The sequence below is a fragment of the Leptodactylus fuscus genome, chromosome 1 (genome assembly GCF_031893055.1).
Source record: "Leptodactylus fuscus isolate aLepFus1 chromosome 1, aLepFus1.hap2, whole genome shotgun sequence".
NCBI lineage: Eukaryota > Metazoa > Chordata > Amphibia > Anura > Leptodactylidae > Leptodactylus > Leptodactylus fuscus.
In genome coordinates this window covers 183,213,676-183,238,928 of record NC_134265.1, presented here as the reverse complement: position 1 = coordinate 183,238,928, position 25,253 = coordinate 183,213,676, and the positions used below count along the sequence as shown (strand labels likewise).

The 25,253-nt window shown below is 40.7% G+C and overlaps 1 protein-coding gene across 1 annotated transcript in view; it reads left to right on the top strand.

Annotated features, from left to right (window-relative positions):
• The window catches only part of CORO2A (coronin 2A), an 88,947-nt gene that overhangs the window by 55,756 nt on the left and 7,938 nt on the right, over positions 1-25,253 (top strand). Inside the window, exons 3-8 of the mRNA XM_075280362.1 lie at positions 2,087-2,203; positions 4,085-4,234; positions 7,166-7,345; positions 14,566-14,682; positions 21,842-21,946; positions 22,022-22,118. Of these exons, the coding sequence (XP_075136463.1) occupies positions 2,087-2,203; positions 4,085-4,234; positions 7,166-7,345; positions 14,566-14,682; positions 21,842-21,946; positions 22,022-22,118 (766 nt within the window). The remainder of the gene's footprint in view (positions 1-2,086; positions 2,204-4,084; positions 4,235-7,165; positions 7,346-14,565; positions 14,683-21,841; positions 21,947-22,021; positions 22,119-25,253) is intronic.

Below are 25,253 nucleotides of genomic sequence, written 5' to 3'. Positions count from 1 at the left end.
CAGCGCAGGAGATGCGATGGGGGCGTCCCCATTGCTGTTCGAAAACAGACTCCAGCGCCGCCTCCTTCTTCTGCATCCTCCCCTTCCTTCTTCGGCTGGACTTCGGACGCCTGCACAGTACGCTCTGTTTGGCAAACTTCGCCAAACGTACTGCGCATGCCTGCGGCCATAGTGCCGACACCGCAAGTTCGCTGAACAGAGCGTACTGCGCAGGCGTCCGACGTCCAGCCGAAGAAGGAAGGGGAGGATGCAGAAGAAGACAGAGGCGGCGCTGGAGTCAGTTTTCGAGCAGCAATGGGGACGCCCCCATTGCTGCGAGAGAACTAATTAGCATACCGGTACAAACCGGTATTTCGAATGAACGGCGCGGCGGAGAGCACTTCCAAAGGTAGGAGACGAAGAGCCTTTCTAAAGGCTATTCCGACGTGTTACCTAGAAAAAAAAGTTTTTTAATGGTAGAATCCCTTTAAACTGTTGCAGCTTGCAACAGAAGATCACAAAAAAACAAAAACAATGAAAAGTCTTTGAAAAATATTTTATGCATCCATATAGGCACAGGTAACATTGCTTAATATAATGGTGTATTAAAGAGAACCTTTCCTCACCACCTCCAAGTCCACTTCTTTCTATTATAAAATAGTCACTGATTCTGACACAGTTGGAATATATTCTCTAGTCCCAACCATTCCTAAGCAATAAGTGCCATTAGTTTTGATGCCTTGCATGCTATTGCATTCTATACTATCCGGCGACAGCAGGAAAGAGGAGTGATTCTGAACCCTGGTGTTAGAAAGATGCAGAAAGTGTCATTTAAAGCGTCAAACGCCTTACAATACAGAGCCTAAATAGCATATCTGGCACCAAAACTAACAGCATACATTGCTCAGGAATGGTAGTATTTAGAGAAGAAAAAATGCAAATGTGCTGTTATGAGTGGAGTGACTCCTATTAACAGATGCTAAGAACTGAAGTTGCTGGAGGTGGTGAAAGCCCTTCTTTAAGACCACATCAGCACAGAATGCATACATGCATGCTTCTGATATTGTGGTTAGTAGGGTTCATCTCCGCATATAGTTCCCCCCCCCCCCCCCTCCTCATCTATCAGTAATTACAGTCTTGAAGCCGCAAAGAGACCCTGTTTTTGCATCCATTAAGTTAAGGCAGCCTTGTGAACATGTATGATATATGTGATGATGGATTTTTCTGGTGTGTACACGAAATGTAGAGAAACAGTATCTTGTATCTGATCATTGGTATTCTGACAGTATCTAATAAATTATATACTACCCATAGAGCAACAATATATAAGGGGATTCTGATGTCCATAGCCAAAAGATAAAAAATGGCTTGGTCTAAGTACCTCAGATGTATGTGGGAAAAAATGTCTTAAATTAGCCATCTGTAGAGATTCTGCCCAAAGATGGTTCTCGGACTTCAAAATCCCACACAGAGGTAATGAACTCCAACAGATAGCTACATAGATCTATACCGAAGTATATGTACTATTCATGAAGTAACAGACTAAAGTGTTAAAGCAGCTAAACAGAGTTTCAGTTCACCCTAGTGAAGGTGCACTCTGTAAAGAACTCGCTTCATAGTTTCAGATCAGTCAAAAAGAATTCTGGTGCTCAGAAAGAAAATCCCCTTGTTCATTCATCATGCTGCAAATAGTCTTGTGTAAAATCCTTACTCGGTTTATCAGGAATAACACTAAACATTGGTCTCAGACACAGCATAGAAAGATCCTACAATGTCCATAAGTTGTCACTCTTCAGACAGGGGTATATTTCTGGGGGGTATGCTCAAGAGAGCTTTTGGTCTAGCCCTGCTGAATGTGGTATGAACGTAGATCATGGTAGTTGCTTGCTTACAAATGTCTTTCAGTGTTTAGGTAAGTTTCAGACATTGAATACCTCAAGTAGAAATGAATCCATACAACTATCCTTTTTAACAAATGTTTGTAGCTGATGATATACCCCAGCTTTAAATTGTATTCCCCCATTCCTCAGATTTTAGAGATGCCATAGAGATACTCTAGAGATCATGGCACCCATTTACACTTGCTCAAAACTTTGTTTTTGCTCAGTCAGGAAAGCTTGATCCTCATTACCCTAAAGTTAGTGGTCACCGAGGAAACGTGTTGGATATCAAGTGGAACCCCTTCAATGACTACGTCATAGCTTCCTGTTCTGAAGATGCTTCTGTGAGTTGCTATAATATTATATAATACATGTTATTACTAGTAAAATATCATAAGAATTGTCACAATCTGTTGAAATGCAGTCGTCTGTATTATTATACACTATATATATAATAAGTTCACTAAGTTTTGGGTTACCATGGCTGCAACTGATGATTCTATTAAGTCATTCCTGAACTATATTATTTTAGTCGAAAAAAATTCATTAGCAACGGTTACTGTTAATTAAGAGTAATGAAGCTTGGGAATTATTTAAGTCCAAGAAATCATATAGAAGATCGCTTTAGAGTGGGTTTGGATTCTAAGTTCACACTTGCGCTGTAGTCTCTGTTGCAGTGTCCATCAAAATTGGCAGAGGAAAAAGTCCTTCACATAGATTTTGGCCTCTGCCAGTTTCAGCTTAAAATCTACTGACCCCAACATGCCGCTGGGCTCCATGTTTAACCACTGTCTTACCAATAAACCCAAACAACTGAGAAGCAACGCTAGTGCTCAATGCTACATTTATATACACTGTTGAAAAAAACCCAAAAACTAAACTTTTGTCACATCCAGGAAATGGCTACAGTGACATGTAGGGCCTGCACGCAATGACAAAATGTTATTTGAATAAAATCTTATGACTGCAGTTTCTAGGAAAAACAAGAAATAAAAATTCCTTTCAATATAACCAATGATGTAACCTACTGTAACCTATGTGGTTAGCTGTCTTTTTTTTCCTGACCTTAGATTGTTAATAAAAACAGGACCAAGAGAAGTAAACTTGTATAAAAATATATATTATATATATATTTTTTTTCAGTAAATGTTCAAGTGTAAATGCATACTAATAATAATAATAATAATAATTTGTCATCCTTGATAGACTTATGAATCATGGGACTGGCAAACAGTTTTGTTTAAATGAATGTCTTCAAAATTGCATTACTAGATTGACTGAAAATGTGCGAAGATGGCATTGCCATATTGCCATGTTAAAATATCTTAAAGGGGTTGTCCAGTTTTTCTTTTAAAATGACCAATAAAAGTAAAAAGGGGTGGGGCTGTAAATACATTATATCATACACTGTTTCACAGTGGCTGTACAAACAGTGAAGAGGTCATGGCTGCTACACCAGGTCCACGACCCCTACAAACCACAAATGGGTGAGGATCCCAGGTGTTGGATCCGCACTGAACTTACTTGATCTTGGCTTATCTGGACTATAGGTCATCAATATAAAAAATAAAACAAATGGGACAATTCTTCGTTTTCTGGATTCCTTGGGGTCCCAGAGGTTGGACACACACTAATCTTAGTGATTTCTTAGCAATATGCCATCACTTTAAAAGATGAGAAAATCCCATTAACATGTCGTTGTTGAATGAGGCGCCTGAGTATAATGTAAGGTAGTGCTTTCTTTAAAGGGAGTCTGTCAGCACTAAATCAGTTATAAATGTAATAAAAATATCTTGTGGAGGTGTTTCTATAGCTTACATAAAAATGGGTCTCAAAAGGAAAGTGTAGTTATTATATGCAAGTCAGGGGAAATGTGCTGTGGTTGCGTTTTTAGCTTGCCTGGGCATGGGTCTCCGCTCTAGTTTCCTGGCCTCAGCACTTTCCATCTCATTTGGATGTGAATAAACAGTGATTTACAGGAAAATAGGGCTAAAACTGAATAACAGACATCTATTTGGAAACTGTAGAAGCACCTCTACAAGGTACTGGGATTAGGTTTATTATAACCAATTTACTCCATTTAAAGCTGACTGTACCTATATTTTTTAAGTAGTTGTGTTTTTACTGTGTGGTGTTTTCAATGTTGTAGCTCTTCTGTATTTTTATTAAGGCTTTTGTTATTTCCTCAAACAATTTTTTTTTTTTTTGCCTTCTCCCATCAACAGGTCAAAATTTGGGACATTCCAAAGCCTTATTTAACCAAGAATATAAGCAATGCACGGAAAGAACTTGTGGGTCATTCCAGAAGAGTTGGTCTTATAGAATGGCATCCCACAGCTAGTAATATCATTTTCAGCACTGCCTATGATTACAAGGTACATAGTCAAATTTGCAGACAAATACATATAGCAGCATAATGAATTCCATCTTGTGACTAATATCACATTATTAATAGGGTTGAGTTGATCTTGAGATTTCAGGATCGTTTTTAAAATACAATTTCCGATCATTTTCCATTCGAACCCGATCCCAATTCCGATCCTAATGCAAGTCAATGGGATTTTTTTTTAATAATCGAAGATCGGATTTTAAAAACGACCCTATTCACTACACAGCATGGAGTCCAATTTTTAGACTCCACACTGTGTAGTGATTAAAAAAAATCCTCTGGCTACTTAAGAGAAAAAAAGAAGAACACCGAGCCGACCCTAGTGTAGTAATTACAACTCTTTTGGTAATCAAAGTTGAGCAGATGAAAAGTCTCTCACCTGATGTGGTTGTGTGTGACACACCACAAGGAAGAAATCACTGGAGGAGCAGTAGTGCTGAGAACTCCCCCCCCCCTCATAGACTGGGATTAGAGGGGGCTTGTGTACTGATCCACTACTACATTCTCTCCTTATCTGCTCTCTTCACCTTCAAGGGGCTGCTATCTACCTGCTCTCTACTCTTCTTCCTAAACATGATCTTCAAGCCAAGTGCACTTCTCTGCCTCTCCAGTATATGGGCTGGTCCTATTCTTTTTGCCTCTGGCTACTTAGTCCCCCCTGCTTTCCACTTACCTGCACAGATCGCTGCCACTCCCCATTGTTCTCACTCCTTTTCTCTCTCATTTACAGGTCTGCAGAGCGCTGTGTGCACCCCCGCCTCCCTAGGCTAGTGTTAGAGATGCTGGGAGTAGGCGGGGCTTGTTGTGGCTTAGGAGAGTGTGGGCGGGTACAGGGCGGGGAGACGTGTGTGCATCACTTACGTCTCCCCTCCTAGTACCCGCCCACACTCTCCTAAGCCACAAACCCCGCCTTCTTCCTAGGTCTGTAAGACTAACCTTGGAGCTAGGGGCGCGCACGGCGCTCTGAAGGCCTGTAAATGAGAGAGAACCGGACCGAGAAGAACGGGGAGCGACAGCGGCAACGGATCTGTGCAGGTAAGTGGACTATTCTGTTTCTAGTGGACTATACTATTCTGTTTCCTCCCTGCTGTGCTACATCTGAGATGTAGATCTCAGATGTAGCAGGCTGAGTATACGGTAAAGCAGGGACGAAGCAGAAGAGTAGATGGACAAGTCAATGTACAGTAATGCAGATGCAGCAGAGTCCAGTATACGGCACAGCAGGGAGGAAACAGAAGAGTAGATACTATCTACTCTTCTGTTTCCTCCCTGCTATGCCGATGGAATGAATGGACGCAGCCGGCGCGCAGGGGGTTAAGTGGCCGTACGCCGGCACAGGCTGCGTGCTGGCTGCATCCATTCATTCCTATGGGAGCGTGCTATTCGAAACGGCAGTTTCGAATAGTACTCTGTCATCTCTAGCAGCTAACAGTGTTAGCTTTTCCCGCATTGTGGGAAATAACCTCAGACCTCGATCCCGCCTAAAAAGATTGGGATCGGAATTCTGATCGCGATCGTGAAATTTACTTGATCGCAGATTGGAATTCGATATTTTCCTATCTCAATCGCTCAACCCTAATTATTAAACATTTGTTAGGTATTTAACCAGAGAAAGTCTATGAAAACGTTGCATGTCTATTGCTTGATGATTGTTCTAGTAATTTTGGTGACCTCTGTGACAAGGGCTTCACGTGTGACCTTGGCTCAACATGTGTCAGAAATGAATATCCTATAAATCATGGTGATTTTTCTGTCACAAGCAAACATGGCTGAACTATGATGTTTTTCCTTTTGAAAGGCAAGATAAAATTAAAATGGAGACTTATTTATGTTAAAAGGTTACGCTGCCAAATTCTCTTTGATAAAATCTCAGGGGCTTATTGTTTTATAGCAGTCCTAGCTTTTGTAGGCAAACTAGTAGTCACATTTTTCTACCCCCATTAGTGAAATCTTATTCATTACTGCTGTTAAAATCCTGACGTGATGCTCAATAACCCTCTGTTAACAACGATGCTATACTGTTTTATAGAGCAAATGCACAAAACCATGGTCTATAAAGCCGTCATGTGCAGCTAACCAGAGTTTAGCCACAGATAGGATTGTTTTTTGGTCATAAAAACAGCCACACCTTTCTAATTAATAGAACAGAACAACGTTAATTTAGTACTTGGAAGATGTATGGGAAGTACTAATTGTAGGGTTTGTTGCTTACACTGCTATTAGGACCCCTGTGACTTTCTACATGAGCTATGGTTATGGGCTGTTTCACACAAAACAACCATTAGTTGGCACAGCCATATGAGGTCTTCTTCTTTGCAGGATGAGTAGATATTTTTTTGTTGTTACCCATTTTAGAGTACACGTAGAGGTCCCATCCTCTGTCGAGCTCATTAGTTGCCGCAGTTACAGGTCACATCAGAGGTTTTGTTGATGCCTTGTGTTCCAGCAAGAGCCCAAAAGTTGTTCACATTCGAGACTCTGATGTCAATCACATGGGCACATCATCATCATGACATATGAGTAGGTCATGGTGCCATTATATATAGGGCTATGCACAACATACAGGTATGTTATACTGTGTTAAGGGTTAAATCCAAAATGTTTAAAATATTTCTTTCACTTTGAATATTTAAGCATCTTATTGTTTCTTCATGAAAAAAGCATGGAAATCATTGTTTACGTAATCCTAGTTTAGCATCTCTAATCATTACTCATTAGAGAAAGTCACTCCTTCAAGGGTATATAAGGTTCAGGAATACCTGGATCATTGAGGTCAGTGGAGCGCAGCTGAGTAGGTCCGGACTTTGAGATCTGGTCATGGCCAACCCTGTTCCTACACATAATTCTAACCAGTAAGAGTTGTTTGAGTGTAACATATGTTATAATGTATAATCATATGCTAACCCTTACTTTTCAGGTCATGATATGGAATCTTGACAACGATGATCCGATAATTTACAGTCCAGTCAGGACCATAGAGTGTCATAAAGATGTCATTCTCTCTATGTCCTTCAATCTAGATGGAAGTCTTTTGGCTACATCATGTAAAGACAGAAAAGTCAGAATCATTGACCCCCTTAAAGGATGCATTATACAGGTCTGCAAATTATATTTGTCAACAATGATTCCAATATACTATGTAAATGTATGTTTTGTATTTAGCTTGTACATAGCTCAGGTAACTTTTACATTGTCATTCTGATCCATAAGTTGGCTACATTTATATGTGGTGGTCTGTGAGGCTATAGCTTTGGGCTGAAAACACAGCATTTCCTTCTTAGGCTGGGTACACAAAAGCTTGGACTCTGTAAGGCGATTCCATTCCCTTCTCTGCTTGAAAAATAACATTTTGATCACCTCTTTCCCCAAAAATATCTGTAAAAAGTGTTGAAAAACTCATACATACCAAACATTGGTACTAATAAAAAGTACAACTTGCCCCCCAAATAAAGAACCCTTACATAGATCAGTTATGAAATGTAAAGATTAAGAGTCCTCAGTAGTTGGTACATTTTTAATGGCTAACAAAAAATAATGACCGATTGCAAGCTTTTGAGACTACTAGGCCTCCTCCTCAGGCATGGTATAACAGCCTGCAAAAAACTCTGTTTGAACTAGCCCTTAATAGGTTAAGGTAGACCTTCAGTTATAAACAGCTTTCCTGATTCTTTACATATAATCTATAGCCATATACTGCGCACATACACAGATTTAAGAGCTCCATGGAAATTGTAGTGGGGATAAGGAGGCTGATTATTAATTCTGTGTATCGGTAGCCTCTTATCTCAATCATATCAGCATTAAGAGCTCCTCCTCTATCACAGAACAGCAGAGTATAGCAGCTGTACTTATCTTTGTGTGTTTTCCCTATTCCCCACCCTTCTCCATTGATTAATATGTAAAAAAGTTATTCCACTTTATAAATGAAGAAACCAACCTATTTGTTGAAAATGTATCTTACAAAGTGTCTTATTTTCTCCTGTACTATTCATTTCTGAAAGGTTGTTTTTATTTTGTTTGTTTTTGTAAATTTTAAAGGTATGCTTTAAAGGGAATATTGAATTCTGTGGTAGAGTTTTGCAGACTTACTATGTGACTTGTGCTGAGAGCAGTAGATGAGCAGTGACCATTGCTTATCATTAATGGTGATTCTGTAGAGATGACTTTTCAAAAGTGAATAGAATAGTGTTCAGCGTACAGCTCAGGAAGTGTCAAGTGTTATTATTAGAGATGAGCGAACACAGTTCGGATCAGCCGTTCCGAACAGCACGCTCCCATAGAAATGAATGGAAGCAGCTGGCACGTACACTTTGCCGGCGGTCGGTCGCTTAACCCCCTGCGTGCCGGCTACGTCCATTCATTTCTATGGGAGCGTGGTGTTCGGAACGGCTGTTCGAACAGTGTTTGCTCATCTCTAGTTATTATTAGTCTTAAAGGATTTAAAGGGGTATTCCCACGTCGCATACTCACCAGTCTTCACTGCTGTAAAATCTTCTTTCTTCCTGGTTTCTTGCGTCATTTGGTGGGCAGGGTTTCATATGCAACCTGTCATTTAGCTCCGTCCCAAGTTAGTGTGTAGCTCCGCCCACCGCATAGTGTGATCCTATGGGGCAGCTGAAGGGCCTGTGATGTCATCAAAGGTCCTCAAACAACACTATATGCACAATATTGGACTATAATGTTCAGGCAGGGGCAACTCCATTCTGTGTTACATACAGAGACTGCCTGTCTCTGCCATAATGAACACAATTGAATTAGCTAGCCTGATAACTGGGAGAACAGAAGACGAGTTCAGAAATGAAAGCAGCTCCCCTCCTCTTTCTGAGATCAGGAGGCTAGGTCACGTGGTGTAGACACAAGAATAGCTAGAAACACAGGCTCGCTCCCGTGCACTTAGCCCCTCCTCCCTTCCCCCTGAGAGCAGGCAGATACATCACTTGACTTTTGAGCAGATAAGTCAAGGGCTGTGTCAATAACGAATTGAATAAAGTAAGATAGTGGACAAACAAAGCAGTTTTGCGGAAGCATTGTATTTAGGAAAAGTCTTACATCCACATTAACAAGCAGTATAGATAGGATCCTTGTGATGGGACAACCCCTTTAAGCATGTATCTTGAAAGGAGAAATACAGCCAAATTTGTACGTTCAAAAGTGTCATAGATATTTGCCATATCACATGAATGGAGTTTGCAAGCTAAGCCCACCATCAGTTTCAAAGTTGTAAGGTTTGCTTTAGTCTAAAGTACCTGAACCCACTGTGCACCATTCAGTGATTTACATTACTGGAAATTATTGATTTAGTACTGTAAGCAAAGTACTATTGATTCAAATAAGCCTTTTCTTGGAAAACTGTATCACAAATTTTCCAGTGGTGGAAGTCTCTGAATGCAGTTAAAAAGGTTTTGTAGTTTTGGAAATTGGTAGGGTCATTGTTTAAAGAGAACTTGTCACCTGTCTTGACAGTTAAAGGGATTCTATCATTAAAACTCAATTTTTTTGTCCCTAACACATAGGAATAGTCTTAAAGGGATCCTATCTTTCAAACCCTTTTTTTCTAACTAACATGTCAGAATAGCCTTAAGAAAGGCTATTCTTCTCCTACCTTTTGTTGTCTTCTCCGCACTGCTGTTCGCCTAAAATCCTGGTTTTTGTCGGTATGTAAATGAGTTCTTTTGCAGCACTGGGGGTGGGCCCCAGCACTCAAACAGCACTGGGGATGTCCCCAATGTTGCCAAAGAACTCTCCAGCACCGCCTCCATCTTCTTTTGGAATGAGGTCTTCACCACGTCTTCTTCCGGCGGTGTCTTCTAACTTCTAGGCCTAGGGCAAAGCCGACTGCGCATGCTCGCGGCCACAAGAAAAATGGCCGCTTACATAGTATTGTAAGCGGCCATTTTCTTGTGGCCGGCGGGCTTGCGCAGTCGGCTTTGCCCTAGACCCGAGGCCTAGAAGTTAGAAGACTCCACCGGAAGAAGACCAGGATTTTAGGCGAACTGCGGCGCGGAGAAGACAACGAAAGGTAGGAGACAAATAGCCTTTCTTAAGGTTATTCCAATGTGTTAGAAAAAAAAGGTTTGAAAGATAGAATCCCTTTAAGAAAGGCTATTCTTCTCCTACCTTTAGGCTGCATTCACACAGAGTAACGCCAGGCGTTTTTTGTGTGTTTTTTGCACATAGCGCCGCGTTTACGCCGCGTAACGCCGCGTTAACGCCGCGTTAACGCCGGGCAACGCCACCGCTAAATAGCGCGGCGTTAACGCGGCGTATACGCGGCGCTATGTGCAAAAAACACACAAAAAACGCCTGGCGTTACTCTGTGTGAATGCAGCCTAAGATGTCTTCTCCACACCACTGTTCGGTATAAAATCCCGTTTTTCATCGTTATGCAAATGAGTTCTCTCGCAGCACTATGGGCAGGCCCCAGCGCTCAAACAGCACTGGGGGCGTCCCCAATGCTGCCAGAGAACTCTCCAGCACCGCCTCCGTCTTCTTCAGGAGCGTCCTCTTTACATGTCTTCTGGCAGAAGCTTCAAATCTCTAGTCTTCAGGCAAAGCCAACTGCGCACGCCCACCAGCCACAAGAAATTGGCCACTTACACAGTATTGTAAGCAGCCATTTTCTTGTGGCCGGCGGGCATGCGCAGTCAGCTTTGCCTTTGGCCCAAGGCCTAGAAGTCTGAACCGTGCGCCGGGAGAAGACGTGTGAAGAGGGCGTTCCTGAAGAAGATGGCAGCTCTGGAGAGTTCTCTCACAGCATTGGGGACGCCCCCAGTGCTGCAAGAGAATTCATTTGCATACCAACGAAAACTGGGATTTCTATGGAATGGTGGTGTGGAGAAGACATCTATAGGTAGGAGAAGAATAGCCTTTCTTAAGGCTATTCCTATGTGTTAGGGACAAAAAAAATGAGTTTTAATGATAGGATCCGTTTAAAGGGATAATCCCACGTTGCATACTCACCAGTCTTCGCTGCTGTAAATTCTTCTTTCTTCCGGCTTTGTTGCGTCATTGGTGGGTGGGGTTACATATGCAAAGCCAGTGGCGAGAAGTCATCGCTTCTATGCCGCTGGCCCTGCGTGTGCACTCCCGATACAGCTAGGCATCAGAGCGGAATAGCAGCTTCACTCCTACCGCTGCTGGCTTCATGCAGGGCAGGAGCGTAGCGATGTTGCAGGCACCTGTGCCGGCGTCTACACTCCCCGGCATCCACCTCTCTAATACAACGGATGCCGGGTCTGTATTGGCGGCCCCTCCCCCCCCACACTTAGACCCCTCCTCCCACCCCCCCTTAGAGCAGCAGATACATCACTTGACTTTTGACCAGATAAGTCAAGGGATGTGTCAACAATGAATTGAATAAAGTAAGATAGTGGACAAACAAAGCAGTTTTGCTGAAGCAATGTATTTAGGAAAAGTCTTACATCCACATTAACAAGCAGTATAGATAGGATCCTTGTGATGGGACAACCCCTTTAAGTAAACAATTGTATTGCACTTGAAACAACAATTCTGAAGCTTTTCTTTCTGTGTTGGGTCATTTTGTTATTACTCCTAGAAATGTTACTAATTGTTGGTGTGTCTCTGCAAATTCTGACATTGTACAATGTGTCTGCTGGAAGCAGGGACACATTTGTTTGGCAAGGGGAAAGGTAACGCCTAGTTATCCATTTATTCTTAAATTTCTAGGTAGAACATATAATTCTGAAGCAATTTTTTATTATTCTTAAGTAATCAGTGCTTTCTGTTTCATCACTCATTTTACTAATTGGGCTTTCCACTGTCAAGTGGGCTGCCCTGGGCTGGAGCAGACAGTGAGGTAACATCCACCTGATATTAGAGAGCCTAATTAGCATATTGAGTGATGAAACTAACATCACTGATTACTCAGGAGCGTCGGGGGCTAGAGAAAAAAAATTATTATTTTCTACCAATTTTAATGTCTATTTCTCCAGCAGAGCACGGTCTTAATTTCTGATGAGGCTACACCTCTAAGTGAATTAGATGCTATCTCTGGGCACCATTGGGCCTTGTTGCAAGACTATGGCAGTCCTGTGGCTACTGTAGATTTTGCAGATCCCGATCAATGTTGATGAATATGGTGTGAGCTTTGCCCCACCTACCTTTTAGAAAAGTGCTGAGCCCAACGCAAAAACGCCATTTTCAATTATGGTGATTGCCACAAAACTGTTGTAGGGGATTTTCATGGGGAGTGCAGCTATGAAGAGTGTGGCAGAATGCTTTTCATATAACCAGTTCACCAACCTCTAATTGGGAAATAGACAGTTCTGATAGAGACTGAGCTGTTGAGGTAAGGCTAAACTGATGTCATAGATATCGCCCAGACTGAGGAGGAGCTGAAGAGCAAGTAACAACAAACTATGCCAACTAATAAGTGATATAAAGGCTAGACAGTGTAAAAATGCACCTGATTTTCAACAGCATTAGACACTTTGGAAAATCAGGTGAGTATAATACTGCCAACTCTAACTTTGCATCTAAAACTTAGACCGTTTTAGTTTATCTGCCCCATCATGTTGCAGGTGATATTACAAGGTTCAGTTGCCTTTTGCCTCTTAGGCTGAGTTCACATGGGGTATTTTGGTCAGGATTTTGAGGCCGTATCCGCCTCAAAATCCTGACCAAAAAGACGGCTCCCATTGAAATGGGAGTCGGTCAGTTCTTTGTTCTGGGAGCGATTAGTTCCGGTGCCCGGAAAAAAGAATGGACATGTTCATTCTTCAGGTGGAGTCGTCTCACGAATCAGATTGAAGACACTCCCTCCACCGAACTAGGCATATTCATTTGGGCCTAATCTGGAGCAGAATGCGCGACTGGCATCCAGTCACAGCTACCCGTATTTTGGACCGGAACCTGAGGCGGCCTCCGCTTCAGGTTGTGGACCAAAAAACCCCTTGTAAACCCAGCCTCAGGGTGCTATTTTTCATAACATGCACTTGTTCTTATTACACAGACCCATGCCCAGGACATGCAGGAGGAGCAATTGTTAAAGCCATCAATGCCCCAGCATGTACTTGCAATGTTTGCCAGCAAAGCCCTTATTTGTCATCAGTTTTAATCCCGCCAAAATCAGCAGATCACCCAATGAACAGGTGATAGTGTTTGCTATTAGACAAGCTGAGTATCAGGAATGATCACTTGTACAAGCATTTATTCTTAACAATTGGCTTCTAAATTGCCCTGTGTGATAGGACCTTTAGATTCAGTAACAAACAAGAATTTTTTTTTATCTAGTTTGAAGTCATTTCATCATTCCTGTTTGTGTAAACACTCCTAACATCAAAGGTCATATGATCCTCTAAGTGCAAAGGGCATAGGTCATTAAAGCCAACCCCTTACATTATGGTGTTGAGTTCTCTAATAATTATTCCATTGCCATAGAATTTGTAGCGGCATACTATTGGCTGTCCATACACAACTATTGTCATGAGCAGCAGATTGTGGGCCTGCTGTGCTACCAAACCAGTGTGACATTGGGCCACCTCTATTGGCATTATCTTAGTAGACTCTGGTCTTCACCATTTAATCCCACATACAGGGATCTGGTCTTTGCTGTGGGTAATCTTCTAGGCCACTGCCTCCTTAGGGGACCTGGCACCACAGAATCAGAATAAAATACATAATGTGTACACCGACTAAAACTAAGACAGACAGATAAACAGGCTAAAAATCAGAATGGTCACAGGACAGGACAAACCGGTAGCAGGAGGCACATGGTGGCACCCAGTTGGGAATATATACACAACAGGACTAAAATAACACAGGAAAGTCAAGGACTTTGGCATAAGAAAACTGTAAAAATATGTATGCACACAGATAAAATTTAAAACTATGAAACAGGAATAAAACAGAACCCATGCTTAGTACACAACACACACATTGCTTAGGCCCTGTACTAAGGGCAGACCAGGTATAAATAGGTGGAGATTGGCTGAGGAAGGATCCTTGGGGAGGATGACATAGCCACCTGATGAAAAGGGCAAGATGAAGGAAACACAGCAGCATGGCAAGTCGGAAACCAGTTAGTGTGAGCCAGAGGCAAACCAACGGCTGTTTTTGCTAGGAAAGCAAAATGGTGGGCACAGACAGACTGTTACAACTATTCTCCGGATATTATCGTGTTCCTTTTAAGAGTTGGTAAAACTAGTTGGTTGTTGAGGGAAGTGCATGTAATAATAACAGGACGCTTGGCTATATAAATTATGGTTTTATTGTATTTTCACCATACTCTCGTATTGTTTTTTTTTTTTTTGTCATGGTTGATACAGTAATATTATTATGTTCATGTTGCTTTTACAGGAATCTGATGGAAAGGATCACAAAGCCAGCAAAGTTTTGTTTCTGGGAAACCTAAAGAAACTGGTTTCAACGGGGACATCTCGGTGGAATAACAGACAAGTTATCCTCTGGGATCAAGTATGTGTTATTATGCATCTTGCACATGATGAAAGACTAGAATTTTGAGTCTCTATAGAACAGAGATAACATTACTTTACATAACAATAACATCATCTTGATGTTTAAACACTTTGGCTTTATAACGTGTTAGTCTAAAGCTTATCGTCCTACATATGATTCTATGGTCTATAATGAGTGTTTCCAGTAGCACATACTGTATAGTGATTTGTGAACTGATTTTCTGCTACTCCTTGCATAGATTAAGGTCTAGGAAAGTAAAGCATGTTCTCTAATAATAATTAGAATGGGGCCTAATAATACGAATTTAGGCTATGTGCTGGAAATGGTGTAAATAGAAAATAAAAAATGTACTCACCTGTTATAGCCAGAGGTGTATTTTGAATAGGTTTAGAGGGTGCATTCACACCAGGACCTAGGCACAACTATAGGGATCACAGTGATCACACATGAGACTGGATCCATACGCCATATAATCCTTATTGATTTCCTTTCATAGCTGTGCATTGTAAATTTATTGTTGCTTGCAAAAGTTAAGATATACAGAATTTCACATTCAGAATGGAAAAATGTAACATTTTAATAGCAAAAGTATCAGTTGGCCAGCAGCATTTGGTCAAGGAGAGATTCTGTGGAGGGACACAAAAAGGGGCTCAATTACTGTTTGGGGGCCCTGACTAGATGGGAAACTTCTGTGCATAGACATGTTTTGAACAAGTCCTTAAGGTGTCCTATACCCAAGAAGATAAGAAAAGGGATATGTTAATAGTAATAAAATGTATGGATGGTAGTGTCTGCAGTCTGTCACTGCAGCTAACTTAGCAGTCATACAGTATGCCATTTGTCTGCAGGTCAAGTACTCTACACCTGTCTATATACTGTATGTATTACCAGAAGTATTGTTAATTATATTCTAATTACCCCGTACATGTGACCTATGGTTCAAACCTTTGAGGTTTGTGAACTGGTCTCACTTAAGAATATCGTAGCATTGATATCATCCATGTACTGTCTGTGCACATGAACATGGACATCATGTCTCGCTCCATCCACCAACATCACGTTGCACCACAGACTGTCCAGGAGTTGGCAGATGCTTTAGTCCAGGTCTGGGAGGAGATCCCTCAGGAGACCATCTGCAACCTCATCAGGAGTATGCCCAGGCGTTGTAGGGAGGTCATACAGGCACGTGGAGGCCACACACACTGCTGAGCCTCATTTTCACATGTTTTAAGGACATTACATCAAAGTTGGATCAGCCTGTAGTGTGTTTTTCCCCCAAAAAAAATTTGATTTGCATTGATGAGTTTTGTGTCACATTCAACTTTGTGCAGAACAAAGTATTCGATGAGAATATTTAATTCATCCAGATCTAGGATGTGTTATTTCAGTGTTCCCCTTATTTTTTTGAGCAGTATGTGTGTGTGTGTGTGTGTGTGTGTGTGTGTGTGTGTGTGTGTATATATACAGTGGGGCAAAAAAGTATTTAGTCAGTCACCAATAGTGCAAGTTCCACCACTTAAAAAGATGAGAGGCGTCTGTAATTTACATCATAGGTAGACCTCAACTATGAGAGACAAAATGAGAAAACAAATCCAGAAAATCACATTGTCTGATTTTGTAAAAATTTATTTGCAAATTATGGTGGAAAATAAGTATTTGGTCACCTACAAACAATCAAGATTTCTGGCTCTCACAGACCTGTAACTTCTTCTTTAAGAGTCTCCTCTTTCCTCCACTCATTACCTGTAGTGATGGCACCTGTTTAAACTTGTTATCAGTATAAAAAGACACCTGTGCACACCCTCAAACAGTCAGACTCCAAACTCCACTATGGTGAAGACCAAAGAGCTGTCAAAGGACACCAGAAACAAAATTGTAGCCCTGCACCAGGCTGGGAAGACTGAATCTGCAATAGGCAACCAGCTTGGATTGAAGAAATCAACTGTGGGAGCAATAATTAGAAAATGGAAGACATACAAGACCACTGATAATCTCCCTCGATCTGGGGCTCCATGCAAAATCTCACCCCGTGGGGTCAAAATGATCACAAGAACGGTGAGCAAAAATCCCAGAACCACGCGGGGGGACCTAGTGAATGAACTGCAGAGAGCTGGGACCAATGTAGCAAAGCCTACCATCAGTAACACACTACGCCGCCAGGGACTCAGATCCTGCAGTGCCAGATGTGTCCCACTGCTTAAGCCAGTACATGTCCGGGCCCATCTGAAGTTTGCTAGAGAGCATTTGGATGATCCAGAAGAGTATTGGGAGAATGTCCTATGGTCTGATGAAACCAAACAGGAACTGTTTGGTAGAAACACCACTTTTGGTGTTTGGAGGAAAAAGAATACTGAGTTGCATCCATCAAACACCATACCTACTGTAAAGCATGGGGGTGGAAACATCATGCTTTGGGGCTGTTTCTCTGCAAAGGGGTCAGGACAACTGATCCGGGTACATGAAAGAATGAATGGGGCCATGTATCGTGACATTTTGAGTGCAAACCTCCTTCCATCAGCAAGGGCATTGAAGATGAAACGTGGCTGGGTCTTTCAACATGACAGTGATCCAAAGCACACCGCCAGGGCAACGAAGGAGTGGCTTGGTAAGAAGCATTTCAAGGTCCTGGAGTGGCCTAGCCAGTCTCCAGATCTCAACCCTATAGAAAACCTTTAGAGGGAGTTGAAAGTCCGTGTTGCCAAGCGACAGCCCCAAAACATCACTGCTCTAGAGGAGATCTGCATGGAGGAATGGGCCAACATACCAACAACAGTGTGTGCCAACCTTGTGAAGACTTACAGAAAACGTTTGACCTCTGTCATTGCCAACAAAGGATATATAACAAAGTATTGAGATGAAATTTTGTTACTGACCAAATACTTATTTTCCACCATAATTTGCAAATAAATTCTTACAAAATCTGACAATGTGATTTTCTGGATTTGTTTTCTCATTTTGTCTCTGATAGTTGAGGTCTACCTATGATGTAAATTACAGACGCCTCTCATCTTCTTAAGTGGTGGAACTTGCACTATTGGTGACTGACTAAATACTTTTTTGCCCCACTGTATATATATGTGTATATATATATATATATATATATATATGTGTATATATACAGTCCTATGAAAAAGTTTGGGCACCCCTATTAATCTTAATCATTTTTAGTTCTAAATATTTTGGTATTTGCAACAGCCATTTCAGTTTGATATATCTAATAACTGATGGACACAGTAATATTTCAGGATTGAAATGAGGTTTATTGTACTAACAGAAAATGCGCAATATGCATTAAACCAAAATTTGACCGGTGCAAAAGTATGGGCACCTCAACAGAAAAGTGACATTAATATTTAGTAGATCCTCCTTTTGCAAAGATAACAGCCTCTAGTCGCTTCCTGTAGCTTTTAATCAGTTCCTGGATCCTGGATAAAGGTATTTTGGGCAAACAATTCAAGTTCAGTTAAGTTAGATGGTCGCCGAGCATGGACAGCCCGCTTCAAATCATCCCACAGATGTTCAATGATATTCAGGTCTGGGGACTGGGATGGCCATTCCAGAACATTGTAATTGTTCCTCCGCATGAATGCCTGAGGATTTGGAGCGGTGTTTTGGATCATTGTCTTGCTGAAATATCCATCCCCGGCGTAACTTCAACTTCGTCACTGATTCTTGAACATTATTCTCAAGAATCTGCTGATACTGAGTGGAATCCATGCGACCCTCAACTTTAACAAGATTCCCGATGCCGGCATTGGCCACACAGCCCCAAAGCATGATGGAACCTCCACCAAATTTTACAGTGGGTAGCATGTGTTTTTCTTGGAATGCTGTTTCTTTTTGGACGCCATGCATAACGCCTTTTTTTATAACCAAACAACTCAATTTTTGTTTCCAAAATGAAGCTGCCTTGTCCAAATGTGCTTTTTCATACCTCAGGCAACTCTATTTGTGGCGTACGTGCAGAAACGGCTTCTTTCTCATCACTCTCCCATACAGCTTCTATTTGTGCAAAGTGCGCTGTATAGTTGACCGATGCACAGTGACACCATCTGCAGCAAGATGATGCTGCAGCTCTTTGGAGGTGGTCTGTGGATTGTCCTTGACTGTTCTCACCATTCTTCTTCTCTGCCTTTCTGATATTTTTCTTGGCCTGCCACTTCTGGGCTTAACAAGAACTGTCCCTGTGGTCTTCCATTTCCTTACTATGTTCCTCACAGTGGAAACTGACAAGTTAAATCTCTGAGACAACGTTTTGTATCCTTCCCCTGAACAACTATGTTGAACAATCTTTGTTTTCAGATCATTTGAGAGCGGGCTGTCCATGTTCGGCGACCATCAAACTTAACTGAACTTGAATTGTTTTGTAGAAAGAAATGGTCCAAAATACCTTCATCCAGGATCCAGGAACTGATTAAAAGCTACAGGAAGCGACTAGAGGCTGTTATCTTTGCAAAAGGAGGATGTACTAAATATTAATGTCACTTTTCTGTTGAGGTGCCCATATTTTTGCACCGGTCAAATTCTGGTTTAATGCATATTGCGCATTTTCTGTTAGTACAATAAACCTCATTTCAATCCTGAAATATTACTGTGTCCATCAGTTATTAGATATATCAAACTGAAATGGCTGTTGCAAACACCAAAATATTTAGAACTAAAAATGATTAAGATTAATAGGGGTGCCCAAACTTTTTCATAGGACTGTATATATATATATATATATATATATATATATATATAATGTATATATGTGTATATATATGTATGTATATATGTGTATATATATATGTATATATATATATATATATATATATATACAGTCCTATGAAAAAGTTTGGGCACCCCTATTAATCTTAATCATTTTTTGTTCTAAATATTTTGGTGTTTGCAACAGCCATTTCAGTTTGATATATCTAATAACTGATGGACACAGTAATATTTCAGGATTGAAATGAGGTTTATTGTACTAACAGAAAATGCGCAATATGCATTAAACCAAAATTTGACTGGTGCAAAAGTATGGGCACCTCAACAGAAAAGTGACATTAATATTTAGTAGATCCTCCTTTTGCAAAGATAACAGCCTCTAGTCGCCTCCTGTAGCTTTTAATCAGTTCCTGGATCCTGGATGAAGGTATTTTGGACCATTCCTCTTTACAAAACAATTCAAGTTCAGTTAAGTTTGGTGGCCGACCATGGACAGCCCGCTTCAGATCATCCCACAGATGTTCAATGATATTCAGGTCTGGGGACTGGGATGGCCATTCCAGAACATTGTAATTGTTCCTCTGCATGAATTCCTGAGTCGATTTGGAGCGGTGTTTTGGATCATTGTCTTGCTGAAATATCCATCCCCGGGGTAACTTCAACTTCGTCACTGATTCTTGAACATTATTCTGAAGAATCTGCTGATACTGAGTGGAATCCATGCGACCCTCAACTTTAACAAGATTCCCGGTGCCGGCATTGGCCACACAGCCCCAAAGCATGATGGAACCTCCACCAAATTTTACAGTGGGTAGCATGTGTTTTTCTTGTAATGCTGTTTTTTTTGGACGCCATGCATAATGCCTTTTTGTATGACCAAACAACTCAATCTTTGTTTCATCAGTCCACAGGAACTTCTTCCAAAATGAAGCTGGCTTGTCCAAATGTGCTTCTGCATACCTCAGGCGACTCTGTTTGTGGTGTGCTTGCAGAAACGGCTTCTTTCTCATCACTCTCCCATACAGCTTCTCCTTATGCAAAGTGCGCTGTATTTTTGACCGATGCACAGTAACACCATCTGCAGCAAGATGATGCTGCAGCTCTTTGGAGGTAGTCTGTGGATTGTCCTTGACTGTTCTCACTATTCTTCTTCTCTGCCTTTCTGATATTTTTCTTGGCCTGCCACTTCTGGGCTTAACAAGAACTGTCCCTGTGGTCTTCCATTTCCTTACTATGTTCCTCACAGTGGAAACTGACAAGTTAAATCTCTGAGACAACTTTTTGTATCCTTCCCCTGAACAACTATGTTGGACAATCTTTGTTTTCAGATCATTTGAGAGTTGTTTTGAGTAGCCCATGATGCCACTCTTCAGAGGAGATTCAAATAGGAGATCAACTTGCAATTGGCAACCTTAAATACCTTTTCTCATGATTGTATACACCTGGCTATGAAGTTCAAAGCTCACTGAGGTTACAAAACCAATTTTGTGCTTCAGTAAGTCAGTAAAAAGTAGTTAGGGGAATTCAAATCAATAAAATGATAAGGGTGCCCATACTTTTGCACCAGTCAAATTTTGGTTTAATGCATATTGCACATTTTCTGTTAGTACAATAAACTTCATTTCAATCCTGAAATATTACTGTGTCCATCAGTTATTAGATATATCAAACTGAAATGGCTGTTGCAAACACCAAAATATTTAGAACAAAAAAATGATTAAGATTAATAGGGGTGCCCAAACTTTTTCATAGGACTGTATATGTGTGTATATATATATATATATATATATATATATATATATATATATATATATATAAATAATACGTGTGTGTGTGGGATTGGATCATTGTAGCGAGGATAAGCTAAATATTTGTGTTGGGAATGTCTTGTTCTCTCTTTTGTAATAGGAATGGATCCCATTTTGATCAAGAAAAAGGCAGAAATTCCAAAAACAGTGAGAGTGCAGCCTTAGATTGGGTTTGGATAACTACAATCATAGCTTTTGGACTGTCAAAGAGTGACACTTATAGGTTACTGGGTGAAAGCTTTGAAACGTTAGGAATTATACCTGCATTCAGTGATGCACTTGAGACCTCTAGTGGTCACAAATCAGTATAGCTAACTTTATAACTTCAGGTATTGCAATAGATGTCTGTAGCTAGAATTGGTGCCACTGTAACTTTGGCATAAGACAGATAAATTCAGCAAACTGGTCTAAGACTTACAACAGAAAGAAACAAAGCCTCTTTGGTGTAATGGCAAATAAATTTGAAGTGGAGCCATATGCAAACATTTAACTGTCAGCATAAAAACCGAACACAACCTCACAATCCTTTTTATAATCAGAAATTCTGATTGGCTACTGTAATATGCATTTGTATGTGTATACAATGCAAAATATTGTTCAGAATTGCATAATATTATATACTTGTTTCAAAATTTCAGGATGACCTATCTGTGCCTTTACATCAAGAGGACTTAGATGGTTCTTCAGGTCTCCTCTTCCCCTTTTTTGACAATGATACAAACATGCTGTATTTAGTGGGCAAGGTAAGTGTTTGTGTGTTGGCTTTTTACCATGTAATATAACTTCTCAATAATCTAATTTTTATTATTTTCTGAAAGGGAGAAGGGAATATCCGATACTATGAAGTCAATCTTCAGAAGCCTTACTTGCAATACTTGAATGAATATCGGTCTTGCTTACCTCAAAAAGGAATAGGTGAGTTTTTAATATTATGTAATAAGAGAGTAAGGGAATAACAGGTATAGTATTTGTGTATACACTACTCACTGAAGATCAGATAGTGATATCCTATTTTTAAACAATATATTCACTAAAGGGTACAAATTCCCAAAATAGGAAGTAGATATAATAAAACTTTCACCTTTATTAATGTATAATTAAAAGAAAAATGAAAGGTTAAAAATGATGATTCAGACCATCTTGCATCAACTAATGGTGCAAAAACGTGTATGCGATATGGATACACCTGAGTGAGGGACTGGATGCTGTATGGACAATATCCCTTGTCAATTAAACCCTTACTCCCTACACATCAATAACATACCAAGGTGTAAACCATGTACAGAGTCCTTAGCCCAGTAGATGAAAGAGGCAGCCTCCTTCCCCCCTTTCCTGAGGATACTGGCCTACTGCCACACCAACAGGAAATAAGGTTCGGGTAGAAACTGCCCTGGGTAAAAGAAACTCTGCTCAAAGCACCCAGTATGAATAACTCCTAACCACGCCCTACGCGTTTCATCTCTGATAGAGAATCTTCAGGGGCACAATTTCAAGGTATTTCCTATCAGAGATGAAATGTGTAGGGCGTGGTTAGGAGTTATTCATACTGGGTGCTTTGAGCAGAGTTTCTTTTACCCAGGGCAGTTTCTACCCGAACCTTATTTCCTGTTGGTGTGGCAGTAGGCCAGTATCCTCAGGGAAGGGGGGAAGGAGGCTGCCTCTTTCATCTACTGGGCTAAGGACTCTGTACATGGTTTACACCTTGGTATGTTATTGATGTGTAGGGAGTAAGGGTTTGATCGACAAGGGATATTGTCCATACAGCATCCAGTCCCTCACTCAGGTGTATCAATATCGCATACACGTTTTTGCACCATTAGTTGATGCAAGATGGTCTGAATCATCGTTTTTAACCTTTTCATTTTTCTTTTAATTATACATTAATAAAGGTGAAAGTTTTATTTGTGTATGCAGCATGTACATTTCTTGTCTGTAGCTTATGTTAAAACATAATGAATATTCATTTATACCGATAAAATTGCAATAAAATAAAAATCCTATCTAACAGTGTACTGATGCATGAAAACTTTGATAGTGGTTGAGTAGGGATTTTGACCAAATCCCATAATACACATTTATCTGGATTTCAGTCAGCAGAACTTGAAGGAGAGTGCTCCTCAGTTCTTATCTCTATATAGGTTATACTTCATAGAAACTGACACATCACCAATGATTATTGCTGCCCTTTAAAGGGGCTCTATCAGCAAAATTATGCTAATAGAGCCCCACATATGCGTGAATAGCCTTTAAAAAGGCTATTCAGGCACCTCAAATGTTATATTAAACCCCCGTCCCATTTTTAAATAAAAGCATTAAAATATATATGCAAATCTTACCGAACGTGCACCATGGGCGGGGATGCACGATGAGACGTCAGCTTCGGGCACGCCTGCCTCTTCTGTCTTCTTGTAGTCACACCCTCTGGTTCCGTGTCTTCTTCCGGCTTCTTCTCTTCAAATCCCGCACCTGCGTAGTAGCGCTTCCCTCCGGAGCGCTACTGCGCAGGCTCACTCGCCATTTTACGGGTCTTTTAGCTCCCGTCTCCAGTGCACTGCGCTTTACATCTTCCTTTAAGAAGAAAGGTCATCAGTATTAGATCAGGTTGGGTCCCACACCAGGACCCCGTGTCAATTAGCTGATGTGAACACAGAAGTCATATATAAGGTATATGTCCACAAAAGCAGGCCTGCTTCTGTTCAAGTGAATGGGAGTTCCAGACCCATCCAATACATTGTATGGAATTGAAGCTGTATATAGCTCTGGACACTGTACTGGTAGCAGCCGTGCAGTTATATCTGGCTTCTGGCAGCCACATAGGTCATCATATCAATTACCTTCAGATCCTGGACAACCCCTTTAAACACAAACAAAATTCAAGTTCATAGCAGAAAATAGACTATGCACATATTAAGCCTAACAAACTGGAATTTTTGTTGTGAACCTATTTCCATATATGCATGGGTGAGTTGCTTCGCATTACTTCTTGAAAATCTTTCTGGGCAATCTGGCTGTATAAGCCATCATTCATAGTATCCTATCCTAGCAGCAAAAATCCCCATTATGTCTACAGCACATTTTACATTGCTCTCTAAAGCAGGGGGTATGTACAATACAGAACAGTCTGTCCCCCTCCCTCATCCATTATTGCTACTGCTAGTAGAAATACATGTAAAGAAACCAGATGTAACTGTAAAATGGCAAATAAATAGTGAACATAATATAGCAGATTCAGGGATAATGGACTCCAAATTCAGGTCATGATGCAACTGAAAAGATCCCTGACACAAAAATAAAGAAATCTGAGCACAAATAGCAAGTATTCCCTTCTTACACAGCAGACTCCTCTCTGAGCACTGTACAGGCAGGAAGTACAGAGCAGCAGATACCAGTATAAATATTTTGAGCCTGTGAAGAGAGACCTGCCCCTCCCCTTACCACTTCCAGTGTTCTTTTTTGAGCCTCTTGGTTTCTAAAGATGAACCTTCCTTGGTAACCCAAAGTAAACAGCAAATTAGCAAGAAGGGGGACTTTAGAGAGGTTTTTCAGGCAGAAAACAGCAACATTTTAACATAACGTACAATACATTTTAGTCCAGAATCACATGCATATTAATTGAGGTGAAGTTATCTAAAATGTTAGTAACCAACGAAAGAGCATGAGATTCAATATCTCATACAACCCCTGAACCAGTTTGGTAATGTTTTTGGAAGATTGGAGGCATGTTTTTTCTAGTCTAGTACAATCCATTTCATTGTATAGTGTAATAACATCTACCTGTAATATATTTCTAAATATATGGAGACATTATGTGTATTCTTAGACGCTGCTGGAATAATGCAGAACATGTTCCCCCCTAGTATCACATTGACAACTACACACATGGACAAAAGCTCTTTAGAAAAGTAAAGGAATTTGAGGCACACTCATTCTGTAAAATTTCATTGATGTTGGATTGCGTTTGATTGATAACCCTCTATGCACACAAGTACATTTGTGATCTGTAAATATGATGTCACTGCATTTCATTGTGGCTCTGTATTAACCTTGGAG